This window comes from Barbus barbus, assembly GCF_936440315.1.
Source record: "Barbus barbus genome assembly, chromosome: 6".
NCBI lineage: Eukaryota > Metazoa > Chordata > Actinopteri > Cypriniformes > Cyprinidae > Barbus > Barbus barbus.
In genome coordinates, this window is record NC_136734.1 from 24,699,728 (window position 1) to 24,717,536 (window position 17,809).

Below are 17,809 nucleotides of genomic sequence, written 5' to 3' on the forward strand. Positions count from 1 at the left end.
AATGTGATTTCCTGGATTCTTTCCCCCCCATTCTGTCTCTCATAGTTGAAGTGTACCTATGATGAAAATTACAGGCCTCTCTCATCTTTTTAAGTGGGAGAACTTGCACAATTGGTGGCTGACTAAATACTTTTTTGCCCAAATGTACTTTGAAATTGTATAAACAATAATGTTTCCTAATTTGCTGAAACTTCAGAGATGGTGAGTAGTTATTCTTGCAAGAAATGCAGCATAAAATGGGAACCATTTTGAGGACTGTAATGTAAGTTAAAACCACAAAAACAGCTGCTGCAGGACTTGCAGTTTATTTAGTGTTATATAAAGAAGAACATTCCTGATTGTTCCACCATACGGATAAATATCCCCCTCTTCTCTGCAGCCTCGTGAGGGCAGCCGGATCTGGAGGATGCACATGGTGAAGGGTCAGGATGGACTGGGTATCCAGATCACGGGCGGGCGAGGGTCCAAGCGCTCTACTCACGGTATCATCGTGGCCCACGTGGAGGAGGGAGGAGCCACACAGAGGTAAATGGCTTTCATTTGCAAGGTTTTGATTTGCTGCCGTGGCAACAGTAGGTGCTGTGGTGACACTGCTCAGTCAGCATCTCATGCAAATGCAAGTGTCAGGGAGTCTTGAGTGCTCTCCACGATACTCATTAATCTTCAAAGCCATTGTAACAACCTCACATGGGTGCACAGAATATATCCAGTCATGCTGCCATATATACAGTAATGACCATGAGGTATCAGAAGCTTGTTAATTATTATCTTAATATGGTATAGGTAATCATAGGTAATCTAAATGCAAAAACAAGGAAAATGAGCATGCATAATTAAATATTCACTGATTTGTGAATACTAAATATTTCATTGAACTGTTTTACATTTATTATTATTTCTTTTATCATACATGCACAATATTTCATAAAATAAACATGCAAAGCAGTGATATCCAGTACAGATGAATGATATAATTTTGAATAAATATAAAAAAAAAAGAAAATCACAATATTGTCAAATGATGAAATACCATATCCAGATATCAGTGAACTATATATCTGGCTTCCTGGCAATTTCCACCTCTAGCAATCTGCAGAACTGTGGTATGTTAGCAAATAGCAGTCATTTGCAATGCTGGACAGATCTATTGTACGATTCTAACATGAAATATTCCTTAACTTATACAAACACTGAATAAGGGATAACAACTTTGTATTTTTTTAATACTGGAGAAATCTTTTCATCCTCGTTCACATGCGTACGGTAGCCGAGAGAGCTCAATGCACTGCAACTTAAGAAAACACGTGCAAATTTAGAAAACATCTTAATCTCTTTGACAACATATGTGCTGCAAATATTCAAAATACAGAAAAGTGCTGCAAATATTCACAACACAACCAAATACAGAAATGCACAAAAATACTCACAACCAGAGTATGTGAGCCCAGCGGAGCACGGAGTGGAGCGGTGTGATTTTAAATGGAGGGAGGGGGGACCTAAATTTTCTGTCCGATTGCATTTTTTCAGTTAAAAATTGGTTTAAATGCATAAAAAAGATGCCATATATATGAATGACCTCTCCTCTGTATGAACTCGCTTTAACTTTTCAAAAAGCATTAGTTATGTGTAATTTTTCTGTTATTCAAAGTGTCAAAATATCATGTGGTGTGACCGTCTGGCCATAACTTTTGTTTTTCGTAATCATCTTTAAAATTACCCTAAATTTATTCAGATTAATTTTCTGCACTATTTGGCATGATTTGCTGAGTATTTTGTAATCCTGTATAAAATTGCAAAGCATTTGTATTTATATTTCCATCATAATATACAAACAAACTTTGTCTCCGATGATTTCCATTTTATGAAATATCATTTGGTGTGACCATCAAGAAACTACCATTTTGGGACTTTTATGTTGAAATATGTTGAAGTTATTTCTGCAAGTATTTATTTCATTATAAATTTCATAGTGACCTTTTGTGGGAAGCTAGCTTGTTTTGTTTAGGTGACCAATTCTGTGCTTGTAAATTTTGACTGAATTTGAAAATATCATGTGGTGCGACCAAATATCATGTGGTGAGACCACTGCAGAGTGTTTTCCATTGTAGATATATGTCCCAGATTGGCAGTTTTTGTGCTTTTATATTCAATTTATGGTTCATATACATAAAATACTTTATTTTAGTATAATTTGGAATATATTTTTATGCAATTTGGGTCATTTCAGACTTTTCAGTTTGTTTAATATTTGTACAATATGAGAAAAAAATGCAGAGCATGTCATTTTAGTTTTTTGGTAATTATGCATTTATTAGTAATTTATTATTTATTTATTAATAACTATTTTAATCTACTCTACCAGATTACACTGCCAAGCAAAGTAAAATAAATTCTCACCATAAGCAGCATGTTAATTCTGACCCTGCATTCTAGCACAAACTCCAGATGTCATTTTCTACTATAAGAAAGATGTTCATGTTGTCATCTCAGAACCTGAGCCAGCAACCTCCCCCTACTATAAATTGACCCTTCGCAAAGACCCGCCCCCCCTTAGTTACTGTTGCTACGTCCAACAAACCATGGCACTTTTATGCCACGCATCATATTCTCACGCTGTGAAAAATACATCATGGAACAAAGAGGACACTGACAGACAAGACAGAGCTAGTTACTTTTGGTATGAAACAAAGTCTCAGTGTTCAAATTGTCTTTTTTTTTTTTTTTTTTTAAGAAATTCAAACAACAAATACTATTTTGTGGCACTTTAACGTGTCGTGACAGATTGCTGTAGCACCTCAGGTCAAGCACCGCATGAACCATTCATCTCTTTATCTTATAGCACAAGATAAACATGAATGAACATCAGAAGGTAACTTGTTTCAACCCATGAAAAGATGTCAATACACACTATTTTTCAAGTTCAAGTCCACCGACGTTAATCTACTCTCCTGTCTGGCTTGTTTGTTGGACAAAAATGCTGGATTCTGCGTTATAATATGTCAGATTGCCTGTTAATCAAACTCCCGGCGAAGGTTCAACTGAGCAGCCAATATTGGGCAAAGTACAGAAATAACTGGGGCTAAAGAAATGCCTGCAGTTAATGCCACATGCTGCACTTTTCACACATGTCCCTTTAAATAGATTTTTAATGATATAAGGTCTTTGTGTCATTTGGAGCAACCACTCGTCATGTGGTGTAACAAATAATAGCAATAACTGTATTAAATTAAAAATAAAATAACTAATTTCTGTGGTTGAACTATAAATCGCTGCTACAGTATGCTTAAGTGAATGGTATTTTTAAAACATTTTTTATCAGTTTTATGCAATTTACAGGAAAAATAAGTCCGTTAACTACATTTAAGAAGGCAACTCTGAAATTATAGAACAAAAATAAGAGTTCATTATTTACAAAAACTCAAATTAAATGCAAATACTTTTTCAAAACACTTTAATTACTGAGAACATGTTTATTTCATTTTAAATATAAATCATGGTCGCACCACATGATATTTTTTAAGGCTACTGCCAGTTCATTTAGATAAAAAAAACAGTAAAATCACTTAATTTTAAATTTTAATATGAATTTATGTGTGCACAACATTCTTAATGTTTGAACAGTTACAATAGATATTATTTTTTTGTATTTTAAAATTGGCCTGTCTAAAATCCTTATACGTCAATGACCCTGGAGCGGATTTTTAAAAAGTTGGAGTGTCGTGGATTTCACTCACTCCAAGAGCGCTCCACTGCTGCTCCATCATGAGTACAATTAATGTCAACGGCCCATATTGGAACAGTAAAGTCAAAATTGCTCTGTTGACTGTGGAGTCAAGACATTTACAAATATGATTAAAAGATGAATATGAGACAAAACTACAGAATGTCACGTTTTATTATTGGGTGATTCAACACATAGATGTTTTACCAGCTAGGAAGATCAGCACTTTTAGAGTTTCATCCCCCTATCTGATGTGAGCATAAGTATTGGAACAGTTGCCTCACAGGTCTTTCTAAGTGATCAGCTGTGTCCTGTTGCATTAATTCTTCAGATATTAAAAGCAGGGAATGTGTCGTATCAGTTATATCCATTACTTCTGCATTCTGAATCTTGCAATCGATGATAATGCACACAAACCAGGATGAAGATGAGGGAGCTGACTCTGAGAGAAAAGCAAGCAATTTGGATGCTAAATTGAGGAAGAGGAAGTCAATTAGAGCTATAGCAAAAACAAAGGGCATGGAGAAATCAAGAGTTTGGAAACCACCAGCGACACTAGCAACCAACAATGACCTGATCAGCTGAGAAAACAACAGTAGTTGATGACAGACAAATCATAAAAGCTGTGAAAATGAACCCTAAAAGACGTGTCTGTAAAATCACCAACAACTTCCAGAAAGCTGGGGTGATGCTCTGACAATCTACTGTCCTCAGGAGACTTTGACACAGAATTACAGATGCTACACAGCAAGATGCAAACCTCTGACCAGCACCAAAAATAGAAAGGCAAGATTAGAGTTTGCAAAAAAGCACAAAGGTGAGCCAGAAGAGTTTTGGAACTGTGTTTATGGACCGATAAGACAAAGATGAACCTTTATCTAAGTGATGAGAAAGCAAAAATGTGCAGAAAAAAAGGGAACTGCAAATGATCCCAAGCATACAGCCTCATCTGTAAAGCATGGTGGAGGTGGTGTCATGGCATGGACATGCATGGCTGCCTCTGGAACAGGCCCTCTCAACTTTACTGATTACTTAATGTATGATGAAAGTAGCAGAATGAATTTAGAAGGGTATAAAACCATCTTGCCTACCAATATTCAAGAAAATGCCACCAGATTCATTGGGAAGTGCTTCATATTGCATCAGAACAATGACCCAAAACACCCTGCCAGTTCAGTCAAGGAATTTATAAGGGCAAAGAAATGGAAAGTCCTAGATTGTCCAAGTCAATTTAAATCCGATTTAAAATTAATTTCACCAGCTGAAGAGGAGAGTAAAGGCAGAAACTGCCCAAAATAAGCAACAATTGGAATTGGCTGCATTAAAGGCTGGGAAAAGTATTTCAAAGGCTGAGACCAAGAGTCTGGTGATGTCTATGGGTCACAGACTCACTGCTGTGATTGTGCGCAAGGGATCTGCAACTAAATTACAAACTAATTTGTTTGTCCTTCTAGATACTGAATATTTTCAGGTGAAAGGTACAACACTTATTCACACGCAATCACTCTCTCAATAATGCATTTAAACAAATGTAATCTTACGTGGAACTTCATCTGTATCCGATTTCGAATGAGCAGAAATCTGTAAGAAATGCAGCGATCCATGATTCATTAATACACACTTTGACAAAGTTTGGAGGAAGCGCAACAACCTGATGGTAATTAGCCAAAAGCTGAAATGAACCCTCGTTGCCTCAACAAATTTGAATTACTCCCTCCAGGTTATGTGCTAAGTTAAATGGATGTGTTCAGGGAAAATAAGCCCTTGTGGCTTTGCCTTGGGACCCAAAAAATTAACTTATTTCAGATATACAAATTCATGAGATCTTGCACATCTGTTGGAAAATAAATACGCAGCTTCCCCACATCGCCTACAGTCAGAGCAGGCTATTTTTTGCTTTGACCGGCACTAGGGTTTATTGTTATAATTTAGCAGTACAACATTTTCTCCCACACAGTTTTAATGGGGGGCCATTTCTGAGAAACCTGTAGACATGAATCATGTGTATTGGTCAAACTGGCTGCTTTCCAAATCTTTCTTTCTAGTATGGTGCAAGTGGTGGCCTGGTGGTCAGATCAGGGCCATCAATACAGCATGATGTGGGTAGTTATGAAGTTTCCTCCTCTTATATAACGACTAACACTGAAATAACCTCAGATTCCTTCATCTGTGACTAAAGCCCTGAGGATTTTGACCAGTGAGAGGCTTTAAGATTTAGAATCTTTCTCACTTCACTGCACACTGTTCATCGTGATGAAGCTTCAGTTGAGTGGTCAGGCTGGAACGATCCAGACTGTCTTAGGACATTTGGAAATAGAACGATGTAACAGAGACAGACTTTGTCTTTGTCGGATATTATGACTGTAATTAAAATCTTTTTCTTGATAAGAGTTATATCTTTATCATTTATAATCTTTATATAGATTATTAAGCATAATGAAACTGTTCTCCTTTTGCTTTGAGCTCAATGGTTATTGCATCATTTGCACCTTCTAGATGGATAAATAGTTAAAATGAATGTGGATGACCCAGAAATAATTTTTGAAGCTCCAAATGTAGATAATTCCTTCTCTTGTTCCATGACATACGGTCATCAAGGGCAAAAATAGAATTTAAAAATAGTTTGAAATGTGTTCTTTATTCTCTGTTCAAATACATTTTATTAATTTTATTTATTTTCTTAATTAACATTCCTGGTATAATTGTGAATGATTCATTGGTCCACATAATCAGGGACATCACTGCCTTTCGAAAAAGGCTTGTGAATAGGCAGAACAATTGAGCAGAGGATTTTTTCCCAAACATTTTGACAGTAGTCAAATTTAGTTGTAATATTTACTGTTTTATTAATTTTGCCACTTTATGTGCTTTGGGAAGTCGTGGCCTAATGGTTAGAGAGTCGGACTTGTAATCCGAAGGTTGCGGGTTCGAGTCTCGGGCTGGCAGGGATTGTAGGTGGGGGGAGTGAATGTCCAGCGCTCTCTCCACCCTCAATACCACGACTGAGGTGCCCTTGAGCAAGGCACCAAACCCCCAACTGCTCCCCGGGCGCCGCAGCATAAATGGCTGCCCACTGCTCCGGGTGTGTGTTCACGGTGTGTGTGTGTTCACTGCTGTGTGTGTGCACTGCTGTGTGTGTGTGTGTGTGTGTGTGTGCACGTTGGATGGGTTAAATGCAGAGCACGAATTCCGAGTATGGGTCACCATACTTGGCTGAATGTCACTTCACTTCACTTTTGTCATATTTTATACTAACAGAATATATATATATATATATATATATATATATTAGGGGTGCTCCGATTGATTGGCTACCAATAATCGCTTGGGAATGTTTGATGTTGGTCTCTAAAAAGGCCGATCTCAAAGAAAACAATCTCAAGCCTGCTGTGAAAGACTTGGCAACGTGCAGCGGCACCATCTCAGTCTTTGTCCGGCGCGGGTGAAATAATTATAATGCTGAAGGTGAGGTACAATTCACATTTCTTCATTAAATAACTTATAAAGTAATTTGAAAACCTTATGTGAGACGTAATTTCACAAACAGCGTGAGTGAATCATCTCGCGCGCTCACTCTGTCTTTCTCAAAATGCGCAAACGGTCACTGTTCCTGACAGGAACTGTCACTTGCACAATCGAGGCAGGGTCGTGTCGTCACTATAGTTTATAAATTGCATTTCTTTTTAATTATTGCCAGTGTTTAAACCATTCACACACACACACACAACGCCAGGTTCACAAACGTTTTCAGTGCATATGCGGTGCGTATTTGTTCTGCGCTCATCATAACGGATTAAAGCGTTCACACTGCGCACGGCTGCAGTCCGGTGGTGCGTTCCAGGGAAAAGCGTCTCGCTGCAGCCTACAAGATCCAGGGGGCGTTGTTGGATCCAGATCCAACTCCTCCCACCTTACATATACCTAAACCTACCCATCTCCACCCCCTGATCCCTAAACCCACCCCATCTCCACCCATAAATCTACCCATCTCCACCCCTAAACCTACCAATCTCCACCCCCTAGTTGTGGATCCAACCACGCCCCCTGGATGTTGTGGACTGCAGCGAGCCCTACTTAGTTCCAGGAGCGGTGCGACTGCAGCAGTGCAGAGATCGTTTCCACTGCACGCGCTGAATTAAAGTAACAGCGCATTGTTTGCAGTAAATATGAACATGGATTGACACGAATATGTAGTAATAACACCATAAATGCATATAATTAAAGTATACTGTGTTTCATAGTCAACACACATGGCTTTTTGGCTAGGTTTAAAGGAAAATAGCACTTTTAGATAAACAAGGCAATAATAAATGGTACTCATGGAGGTATAAAGTTCTTTATGAACGCAGGATTGCTTGTAATAAAGATTTAAATGCAAAAGGAAAGGCAGAGCTGAGTGTTTCTGTCAATGGTAAGTTTGTGATAATGTAAGAAAAGTAATTTAAATGTTTTGCCACTTGAGCAACTTTATACGTCTAGGAAAGATTGTATTACTGTACTGTGTAAAAAAATCCCAATGCTGAAAAAGCATTTTCAGTGAAAATGTTTGGATTTGAAATCAAAATAATGGATAAATGTTGTGTTTGTGGTAAACAGCCACAGATCAGTTGCAGACTCCTGTGTGAAAGCACAGTCAGTGCTGCTTCTGCAACGATTGCGTACAGCACATGGACTGCATACACGATGCAAACGGAGTAGGCCTATGTGTGAACCTGTCATAAAAGGCCACCTCATATACAGCTCACAAAATCAGGCTTGTGCTGTGTAAACTATTGCATGTTTGTAAAAACAAAAATGCACTGCATGATCAAACATTAGGTGAGATTAATATATGTTTTTGAAAATTGTCTAAATTTTCAAATTAAAAAAATCCCCTCTCACAAGAATCACGGTGTACATACATATTTTATTATGACATATATTATATTTCAGTATTTTAAAATGTTTTATTTCTTCAACTTAAACCTGTTTCAACATTTCAGATTTTCATCAAGTGTATATACGTGGGTGTGTGTGTCTATAATATTTTTATATTATATTTATATTATATGTGTATATGTGTGTGTGTGTGTGTGTTTATAATGCATATATTGATAAAATTATGTTTAAGTTTTAAAACCCCTGCCATAAAGGATTCATCCCAGGTTGTTGTCCCTGGTTGACATTACTTACATGAAACTTTCATGTAGAGACCACTTGTCATAATCCAATCAATTCTTGATTAACATTCATTAACATCCCATTACCATTTTACTTTAATAGCTGCAACATGACTTTAGGAGTGTCTGCTGCTTGTTTTTACACAAGGAGATGACCTGATCATGCTTTCTGTGGTTGTTTTTTTATTTCAGAGATGGCCGTCTGAAAGCAGGTGATGAGTTACTGATGATAAACGGACACTCCCTGGTAGGACTCTCACACCAGGAGGCTGTAGCCGTCCTGCGGTCCACTGCTGGACTTGTGCAGCTGGTAGTGGCCAGCAGGGTGAGTTTGAGTTTGCGAGCAAATTAGCTTCATACTATATCAGTAATTGTGTGTTCAAATGCTGAACAGTTCTTGCTGTGGTCCTTGTATAAAGTGTGTCAGCCGTTCAAGCACATAAAGATGTCATAAGCAGATGCTTGTAGCAGCTAAAAAATTGAACAGTGAAGCACTGATGGGCTCGCCGCTCGGCATTCTGAACTAAAGTTAAATATACTTGCAGGCTGCTCAACGGTACACAACATGCTTTCTCCAGCTGCTCTTTCTTCCTTTCCCAGGATGAATCTGAAGTGGACTTCCACAAGTACCCGTCCACCAGCTTGCCCGACCTAGTGAGCACGTGCTCTGGTCCGGACGCCTCTCTCTCACCTGGGGAGGAGAAGGAGAACATGGAGCCGGATGTGAAGGACGTGAGTGCCAGCAGCCTTTCACTGCCCACCCAGGACTTGGTACGTACGTTTGCTATCGCCTATCTGCCTGATTATCTGCCGCTTTCATCTGGTGCTGCCTCAGCTGCCCTCAGATCAAGCTAGAACAGACTGTTTTCTGTTTTTGGTAGCATTTATGATTAAAAGTTTGCTTCGAAGAGAAATGTTCAATGCTTTTATGATCATAATCTGTTTTTTTGTGTGTGTGAGTATGTGTAGTTGTCTTCCCTTAAACATTCAAAGGCGCCTAACTGAGGTGTTTGATAAAAAGCAAACGTACTTCCATGGTTTGTCTGATAAGAACAAACAAGACTTTCCTGATATTTTTCAGCAAAATCTAAATACCTGCAGCGTGTTGTGATTAAAATATAGCATTTCCTTTTAAGGACAGCACAGTTGCTTTATCTGTTTGCCTCGTTTGATCTGTGTTCCAGGGCCCCATTTATATTCTTGAGGTTTTTATCTGTTGTTTTGTCAGAAAAATATTAGTGCCACTGTTTACCAAGCACCCATTGGCTCAGCATTTGTTCGTTTCATCACAGATAACAAATTATTCATTTGCTCTGCGCAAGCAGGCGTACATCAAATCACTAATGCCACACAGCGTTAATGTTTAATCACACAAAATGAGATGTTGCACTAGTTTGGTGATCTGTAATGACAACATAGCTAATGCAAGTCAGTGGCACACTGACAGGACCACACAACTCAACATATTAGAATTAAACTCTTGCGTTGCTCTTTCAGAGAACAGCGCCCATGAAGCTTTACTTGAGATGTTCTGCGGTGCGGAGTAAAGTGGGTCATTCCACCCCCCACCCCCCACCCCCCCACACACACAGTGTCTATACTGCGCACACATTATTGCATTCAGGACTAAAAAATGGAAAAGAGCAACCGTCCCGCCTGCTGTTTAATTACATTAGCATTCCATGGCTCCTGCTGGTCGTAGTTGTGAATTTTGGGCAGTTAAGCTTGGGTTTTTCTCACTGTACAGCAGAAACATTTTGACAGATGCGATCCTCTAGTCCTTATCAATAATTTACTTGTAGTGACACTGTTCAAGCTTAAAAATAGCAAACAAGACAGTAAAAGATACTGTACGGTATATAGTTGCATATATATGTATATATATATATATTCAAATTCAAATTCAAATTCAAATTTTATTTGTCACATACACAGTCATACACAGTACGATATGCAGTGAAATGCTTGTACGGCAGCCAGTGACCTTAAAAAATATTAATAAGAAGAAATACAAAAGAAAATAAATGTAACTAGTAAATAAACTGTACAAATAAGGGCATAATAAAAAAAAAAAAAAAAAAAAAAAAAAAATATATATATATATATATATATATATATAAAAATTTTAAAGTGGCAATGCAAAAGTGACTTATGAAACGTTAAGGTGACTTATGAAGTGTCATGTGCAATGGTTCAGATATATAAATATGTATTGCATGAATGTGTCCATGATTGTCCAGTCAATGTCAATGTTTCAAAGATATTACTCCTGTGTGGTGGTGTGATTGAGAGACCTTATCGCCTGCGGGAAGAAGCTCCTCCTCAGTCTCTCTGTGTTGGTCTTCAGGGAGCGGAATCGCTTCCCAGACCGCAACAGAGAGAACAGTCCATTGTTGGGATGGCTGAGGTCCTTTACGATCTTCCTGGCCTTGGTCCAGCACCGCTTGCTGTAGATTGAGTGCAGGTCAGGGAGTTCGGTGCGGATGATGCGCTCAGCTGATCGCACCACATATATATATATATATATATATATATATATATATTCATTTACAAAGGTGCAAAGGGTGCATATCGGTCCCTTAAAAGTACATATTTGTATCTAAAGGGTGCATATTAGTTCCTTAATGGTACATATTGGTACCTTTCAAAAGAGTACTGCCTCAGTGTAAGCTTTAACCTTTTTTTATTAGATAGATAGATATATTGATTGATTGATTTATTGATAGATTGATTCTTATAATTATAAATAAAGATTTTAGATTCTTTATATATAATTAATAAAGTTGTTTCTGAGAATCTTTGCATTGCTGAAAACAGACCATCTTAACCTAGTTAAACATCTGTTGGATTCACTTTGTCACTACATGGCTGAACACGTGTAAGTTAAGGCTTATGAGACACGATGAGGTTTGAGGAGCCTGTGGAGCTTCCTCTCATCCTGTGTTCTCTAGTCTCCAGTGAGCTGTTCTCTCCCTCCAGGCTTCAGTCTCTAATGAATGACAAGAGTGGGAGCTCTTACAGGGTGATGGGGACTGAAAGAGGATTAAACAATATAGTCTGCTCTCATTCTGATTTCCCATGATTTACTGTCCTGGTCGCATGTTGTTTTTGTTTTTATTCAAAATTTCTTTGCAGATGTTTTTATGCAATATTTTTTTTTATGTAGGTATGCAAGAATCACGGTCCATCAGCAAATAATTTTTTCCCCCTTTACTATGGTCTGCGTTCAAATATTTCACCAGCTAGAAATGTTTTTTGGGAGTGCAGTCTCTATAAGCAGATTTTTAAAATTCTTTCCTTCTCCAGTAATCATGAATGTCTGTAAAAGTCATGAAAGTTCTTTGGTCTGTGTGAGAAGTGTGAGAAGCCTATCATTAATTTGTGAAGTGAAGTGACGTGTGGCCAAGTATGGTGACCCATACTCAGAATTTGTGCTCTGCATTTAACCCATCCAAGTGCACACACACAGTAGTGAACACACACACCGTGAACGGGTCTCACCTCAGTCGTGGTAATGAAGGTGGAGAGAGCGCTGGTTACTCACTCCCCCCACCGACAATTCCTGCCGGACCTGAGACTCAAACTAGTGACCTTTGGGTTACAAGTCCGACTCTCTGTCCATTAGGCCATGACTGCCCCTCTATAATTTGAGTGAAAGTGACATGTGGCCAAGTATCGTAACCCATACTCGGATTTAGTGCTCTGCATTTAACCCATCCTAAGTGCACACACACAGTAGTAAACACACACATGGAGCAGTGGGCAGCCATTTATGCTGTGGCTGCCCGGGGAGCAGTTGGGGGTTCGGTGCCTTGCTCAAGGGTCTCACCTCAGTCGTGGTATGGAAGAGAGCGCTATACATTCACTCCCCCCACCTACAATAATTTTCAGTGGCATTTTGAAGTCAGAAAACCACCTGCTTCATGGCACCACATTAATACTGCTCTTCCTTGGCTGCTGTGAAAAAAAAATACCACAGTGTTTTCCCATTCTAACCGCCTCAGCTTTAAGAATGAGCTTCGGTTTATCGCACAGCTCATGCATCCTGAAACAAGTTCAAACAGCAGCATGTAAGGGAAGATCCATTGCTCTCTTTTCATTTCATTTTCTATTAAGTAGAAAATGAAATGGAGAGTGTAACTGGGCCAATAGATTTTTCAGTTTGCCATATGTTTGTTTTCCCCTTTCACTCTTCCATTCCAAATCCAAACACCTGTCCAGACTGTTCTTACACTCCCTTTCAGCGCCCTGCCACAGCAGAAGAGGGCTATGAGCGGTTGCTATTATGTAGTTGTCCAGTGCTGACAGAGTTGGGTGTGTCTCCAGATCTGTTCTGAAGTGTTAGGCTCAGTGGTTTTGATGAGACAAAGGGAGGGAGGGAAAAAAACATGAGAGCACATTTTCAAAAAAAAAAAAAAAAATGTAAGGGAAGGATCTGGAAGAAGGACGCAGTGACTGTCACGTTGAGTCCTGTGAGGCACGTAGGTATGGGGTTTGAGGAAGCCCACGGGCTCACCTGCAACAGTGTAGCGTAGCTTGTTCATGCAGGAGACAGAGCTCATTTCTGACAACGGAGGGAAGGGCTTCCTGTCTGCATGCCTGAAAAGAGAGCAGTGGATCTTCCCTTACATGCTGCTGTTTGAACTTGTTTCAGGATACATGAGCTGTGCGATAAACCGAAGCTCATTCTTAAAGCTGAGGCGGTTAGAAGGGGAAAACACTGGTATTTTTTTTTCACAGCAGCCAAGAAAGAGCAGTATTAATGTGGTGCCATGAAGCAGGTGGTTTTCTGACTTCAAAATGCCACTGAAAATTATTACAAAAGTAAATTACTACTACCATTGCCACCTTTAAATCAACTTAAAACTTGAACTTGAACTTAGTTATTAGTGATCATTTAAGCATGTGCTGCCTTTTAAATTTGACCCAGAATATTCTGCTTGAAAATGCTGTGATAAGTCAAGCTAACTTAACACGTTATTTAGCATGTTTAGTGGTTACCATATAAAAGCAGTGATCACAATTGAGTAATCTTTGAAAAAAGAAGATTACACTGCACATTTTGGGCCACCAAAAACATCAGTGTACTCTACCATTTTGAAAGTTTATGGTTGCTAAGATTTTTTGATGTTTTTGCAAGGATCTTACACTCACCATGGCTGAATTTATTTGATTACAAATACAGTAAAACAGTAATTGTAAAATATTTTACAACATAAAATAACTACTTTATTATATTTTAAAATGTAATTTATTCATGTGATGACAAAGCTGAAATTTCAGCAGCAATTACATCAGTCTTGAGTGTCACATGATCCTTCAGAAATCATTCTAATATGCTAATTTTGTACTCAATTAACATTTCTTATTATTATCCATGTTGAAAACAGTTGTGTTGATTTTTTTTAAAAATAGAAATACTTTAACATTTCTTTTTTAAAACCGTACTGACTCCAAAATTTTGAACGGTAGTGTAGGATAAGTTTTTACATTTTAGAATTTAATTATTTGTTTTTTTTCTATTAAACTTTGAAGAAACTAAAAGCAAAAATCAGTTATAATATTCTAATAATAAAATAATAATGAATAATCTAATAATTGTTTTATTTATTGAAATTAGTTTTGTAAAGCTATATAATTTACAGCACAAAAAAATATTGGTTAAATCATAGGGCATAAAGCAAGAGCACATGACACATTTCCATTCCACACCTCCAAGAAGTCTCCAAGAAAACATTGGCTTTCGATTACACATGAAATTTGATCTCCCTGTGTGAAAATATGAAAGCGTTCACCAGCATGAGTGTGCAACATTCCCTTCAGTCCTGCACAGTGAATGGCAAACAAATGTTTATGGCTTACATTTTAAGAGGAAGTGTCACAGGAAACAGAGGAATGTTTACTCCATTTGCTTTGATTCTCATTTGGAGCCAAGGCATGTTCCCTAAATCCTTCTGTCTCTTGTCTTCCAGTTTACAGATTTTGACAGACTTGAGGAACCTGGCAGGATTGAGGGTCCCAAGGGATGTTGCCGAAGCCCCACACCAATGAAGTTTCGTAGCAGATCTCAAGGTTAAACACGTCCAGTTGTATCAAGTCACAACACTGCTGAGCATGAAAACTGTAATGATATTAAACTGTGTTGGATTATGGCCAAGGGTGGATCCACCAATTCTAATTTCTTTATGATAGATTCTTGCACCAGATCAGGGTGTACTGAAATTGTTTAAATTTTTTATGATTATACTTGTTAATCAGCAGAGACATTTAGACAAACAGAGATCAGTTTCTCTCCACTGTCAATATAAATGACTGAATTAAGTGTGTTTACATATCAAGTTAATGTCTTGATGTCATTATGATCAGGTGGAGGAAGCCGCCTGGAGTCAGTTGGTGAAGACGATGAGCTTATCGTGGAAAACGGCGATACAGGAAGTGACGTGGCAGAAAAGCCAGCGCGAGGAGGACGCAAACATTCCCTCCCGCAGCAGCTGGATACAGTTGGGATTCGACAGGTTGCTGCATAATTCAGCTCACTTATTTTAATTTTTTGTCTTCTTCAAGCTATCATTCTTGATATCGTGGGTGTCTGGTACCAGTTCCATGTGTTGTGATGGCTCAAAACAAAAATTACTATGTGGCATGCCCACTTTAAAGATAACTCACCCATACATCCATCCATACATGCGGGTAGAAGGTTTCTCTTAGCTGTGCTGATTACAGTGCTCGTCAAAAGTTAAATGGTTCATGAACTGCCTTTTGTTTTTTATTTTGTACTGTTTGCTGAGGTCCATTTATAATGTGATCAAGATTTTTCAATCCAAAACATCATAATTTAGAAGTAATAGGCTATTTTCTGTCCTGTTTTGACCCCCCCTCATCAATACGCTCTGTTTGAATAGCCGTGGCAGATTGTAGATTCAGAGGTAAATGCCCACTGCTATCATGGGCTAGTTATGAATGTTTGACAGCCTACGTCCTACACAGATCGATACTGCTGCTGATTTAGGTTAAAAACGCATAAATACTCAGTACATATCAAACAATCTGTAATAAAAGACAAAGTAATAGTGATCACGTAATAAAAACAATCAGTTACTCACACTTGTGTGGTGTGACATCACTGTCTGATCCAATATATTCTGCGCAGCATCATCTTTTAGTTTCAGTCTTTCTGAAAATCCTGCATCTAATTGTGCCTTGTTTGTAAACGAATCTGCAGTAAAATGAAATGAACAAAGGTCCAAGTTCATTAAAAATAAAGTTCATCAAATAAAGTTTATCGTTTTTTTTCTATACCTCTTATTTAAACTACATGTACATAAACAGGCAGTGATGTAGAAACAGGCGTTGATCATCTTCTGTGGAGGTGGTGTTTAGCCACACTATTACATCATAGAGTGGTACATTCCACAACCTGTCATTTTAAAAGATTGGCTTCAACAAAGCTGTTTATAGAATAAGTGAAGTGACATTCAGCCAAGTATGGTGACCCATACTCGGAATTCGTGCTCTGCATTTAACCCATCACGCGTGCACACACACAGCAGTGAACACACACACACCGTGAACACATACCTGGAGCAGTGGGCAGCCATTTTATGCTGCAGCGCCCGGGGAGCAGTTGGGGGTTCGGTGCCTTGCTCAAGGGCACCTCAGTCGTGGTATTGAGGGTGGAGAGAGCGCTGGACATTCACTCCCCCCACCTACAATTCCTGCCGGCCGGAGACTCGAACCCGCAACCTTTGGATCACGAGTCCAACTCTCTAACCATTAGGCCACGACTTCCCCCTTCCCCCTAATAACGAGAATGTTTTGACCTCTGAAACTTACAGAATATTTTTATGGCACAATGACCTCTTGTATATAAAAAGATCAAGGGAATTTTGATTTCTCAGTTCACGACCCCTTTAATTGAAAGATTTGTGAATAATTTAATCCTTACCTCAGACCTTCATTTTTTTATATTTTTTTATATTTGTAGTCTTAGCCTTTACACAAGTAAGAGATAATGTACAGGTTTCTTTTTTTCTTCTTGCAAAAAATATAATTTTGCATTTCATAGGTATGAATTACTAAAGGTAGCTACTTGTTTTCCTCACAATTCAACACAATAAAAATAATGCTTATTTTATCATCTGTTTGTTTATCCATAACCTCTTTTATCATCCTCTTCAGGAATATCAAATTGTGAAGAAAACGGCTCGTTCCCTGAGCACTGTTCAAGTGGAATCTCCATGGCGACTGGCACAGCCATCCATAATCTCCAACATTGTCTTAATGAAAGGACAGGGCAAGGTGAGGGAGGCCCTGCATCCAGGACAATACACGCGGTCACTATGCGGACTCACATATATGGCGTTTCAGATATAAAATGCTTTGATCTTGTTGTTTTTTTATTTATTTGAGGGTGATTCACTCTCTGATTCATATTGTAACGAAAGGAATACAGAGGTTGACAATGAAACCTTTATGCAGAAAACATTTCATATACCAGATACATCACCACCTGTACTATTGCTCATACAGATGTGTCTTTGAATGTGTAGGGTCTCGGCTTCAGCATTGTCGGTGGGCAGGATTCAGCCCGGGGGAGGATGGGTATATTCGTCAAGACAATTTTCCCCAATGGAGCAGCTGCAGCAGACGGGAGACTGAAAGAAGGTAGATGGACACTCTTGATCATGATACAGTAGCTGTAATTCACTTTGAGCAATTGTCATCAAAGCAGCTGGACCTCAACCACATGGCAAGAGGATTTTCACTGTCTTTGGCTTTTATCTTGAGCTTTTTCGCTGGTGAACATTTCTTTTTCCACTGTTCAGGTGATGAGATATTGGAAGTGAATGGAGAGTCTCTCCAAGGCCTCACGCACCAGCAGGCCATTCAGACCTTCAAGGTAAACTACTCAGTCTACTCAGAAACACCT

General features: G+C 38.6%; 1 protein-coding gene across 1 annotated transcript in view; it reads left to right on the plus strand.

Annotated features, from left to right (window-relative positions):
• The window catches only part of LOC306871801 (PDZ domain-containing protein 2-like), a gene marked incomplete at its 5' end in the record, with an annotated part of 61,864 nt that overhangs the window by 27,313 nt on the left and 16,742 nt on the right, over positions 1–17,809 (plus strand). Inside the window, 8 exons of the mRNA XM_079419969.1 lie at positions 380–525; positions 9,073–9,205; positions 9,481–9,651; positions 14,853–14,952; positions 15,247–15,395; positions 17,059–17,178; positions 17,430–17,544; positions 17,706–17,779. Coding sequence (XP_079276095.1) covers positions 380–525; positions 9,073–9,205; positions 9,481–9,651; positions 14,853–14,952; positions 15,247–15,395; positions 17,059–17,178; positions 17,430–17,544; positions 17,706–17,779 — 1,008 coding nt within the window. The remainder of the gene's footprint in view (positions 1–379; positions 526–9,072; positions 9,206–9,480; positions 9,652–14,852; positions 14,953–15,246; positions 15,396–17,058; positions 17,179–17,429; positions 17,545–17,705; positions 17,780–17,809) is intronic.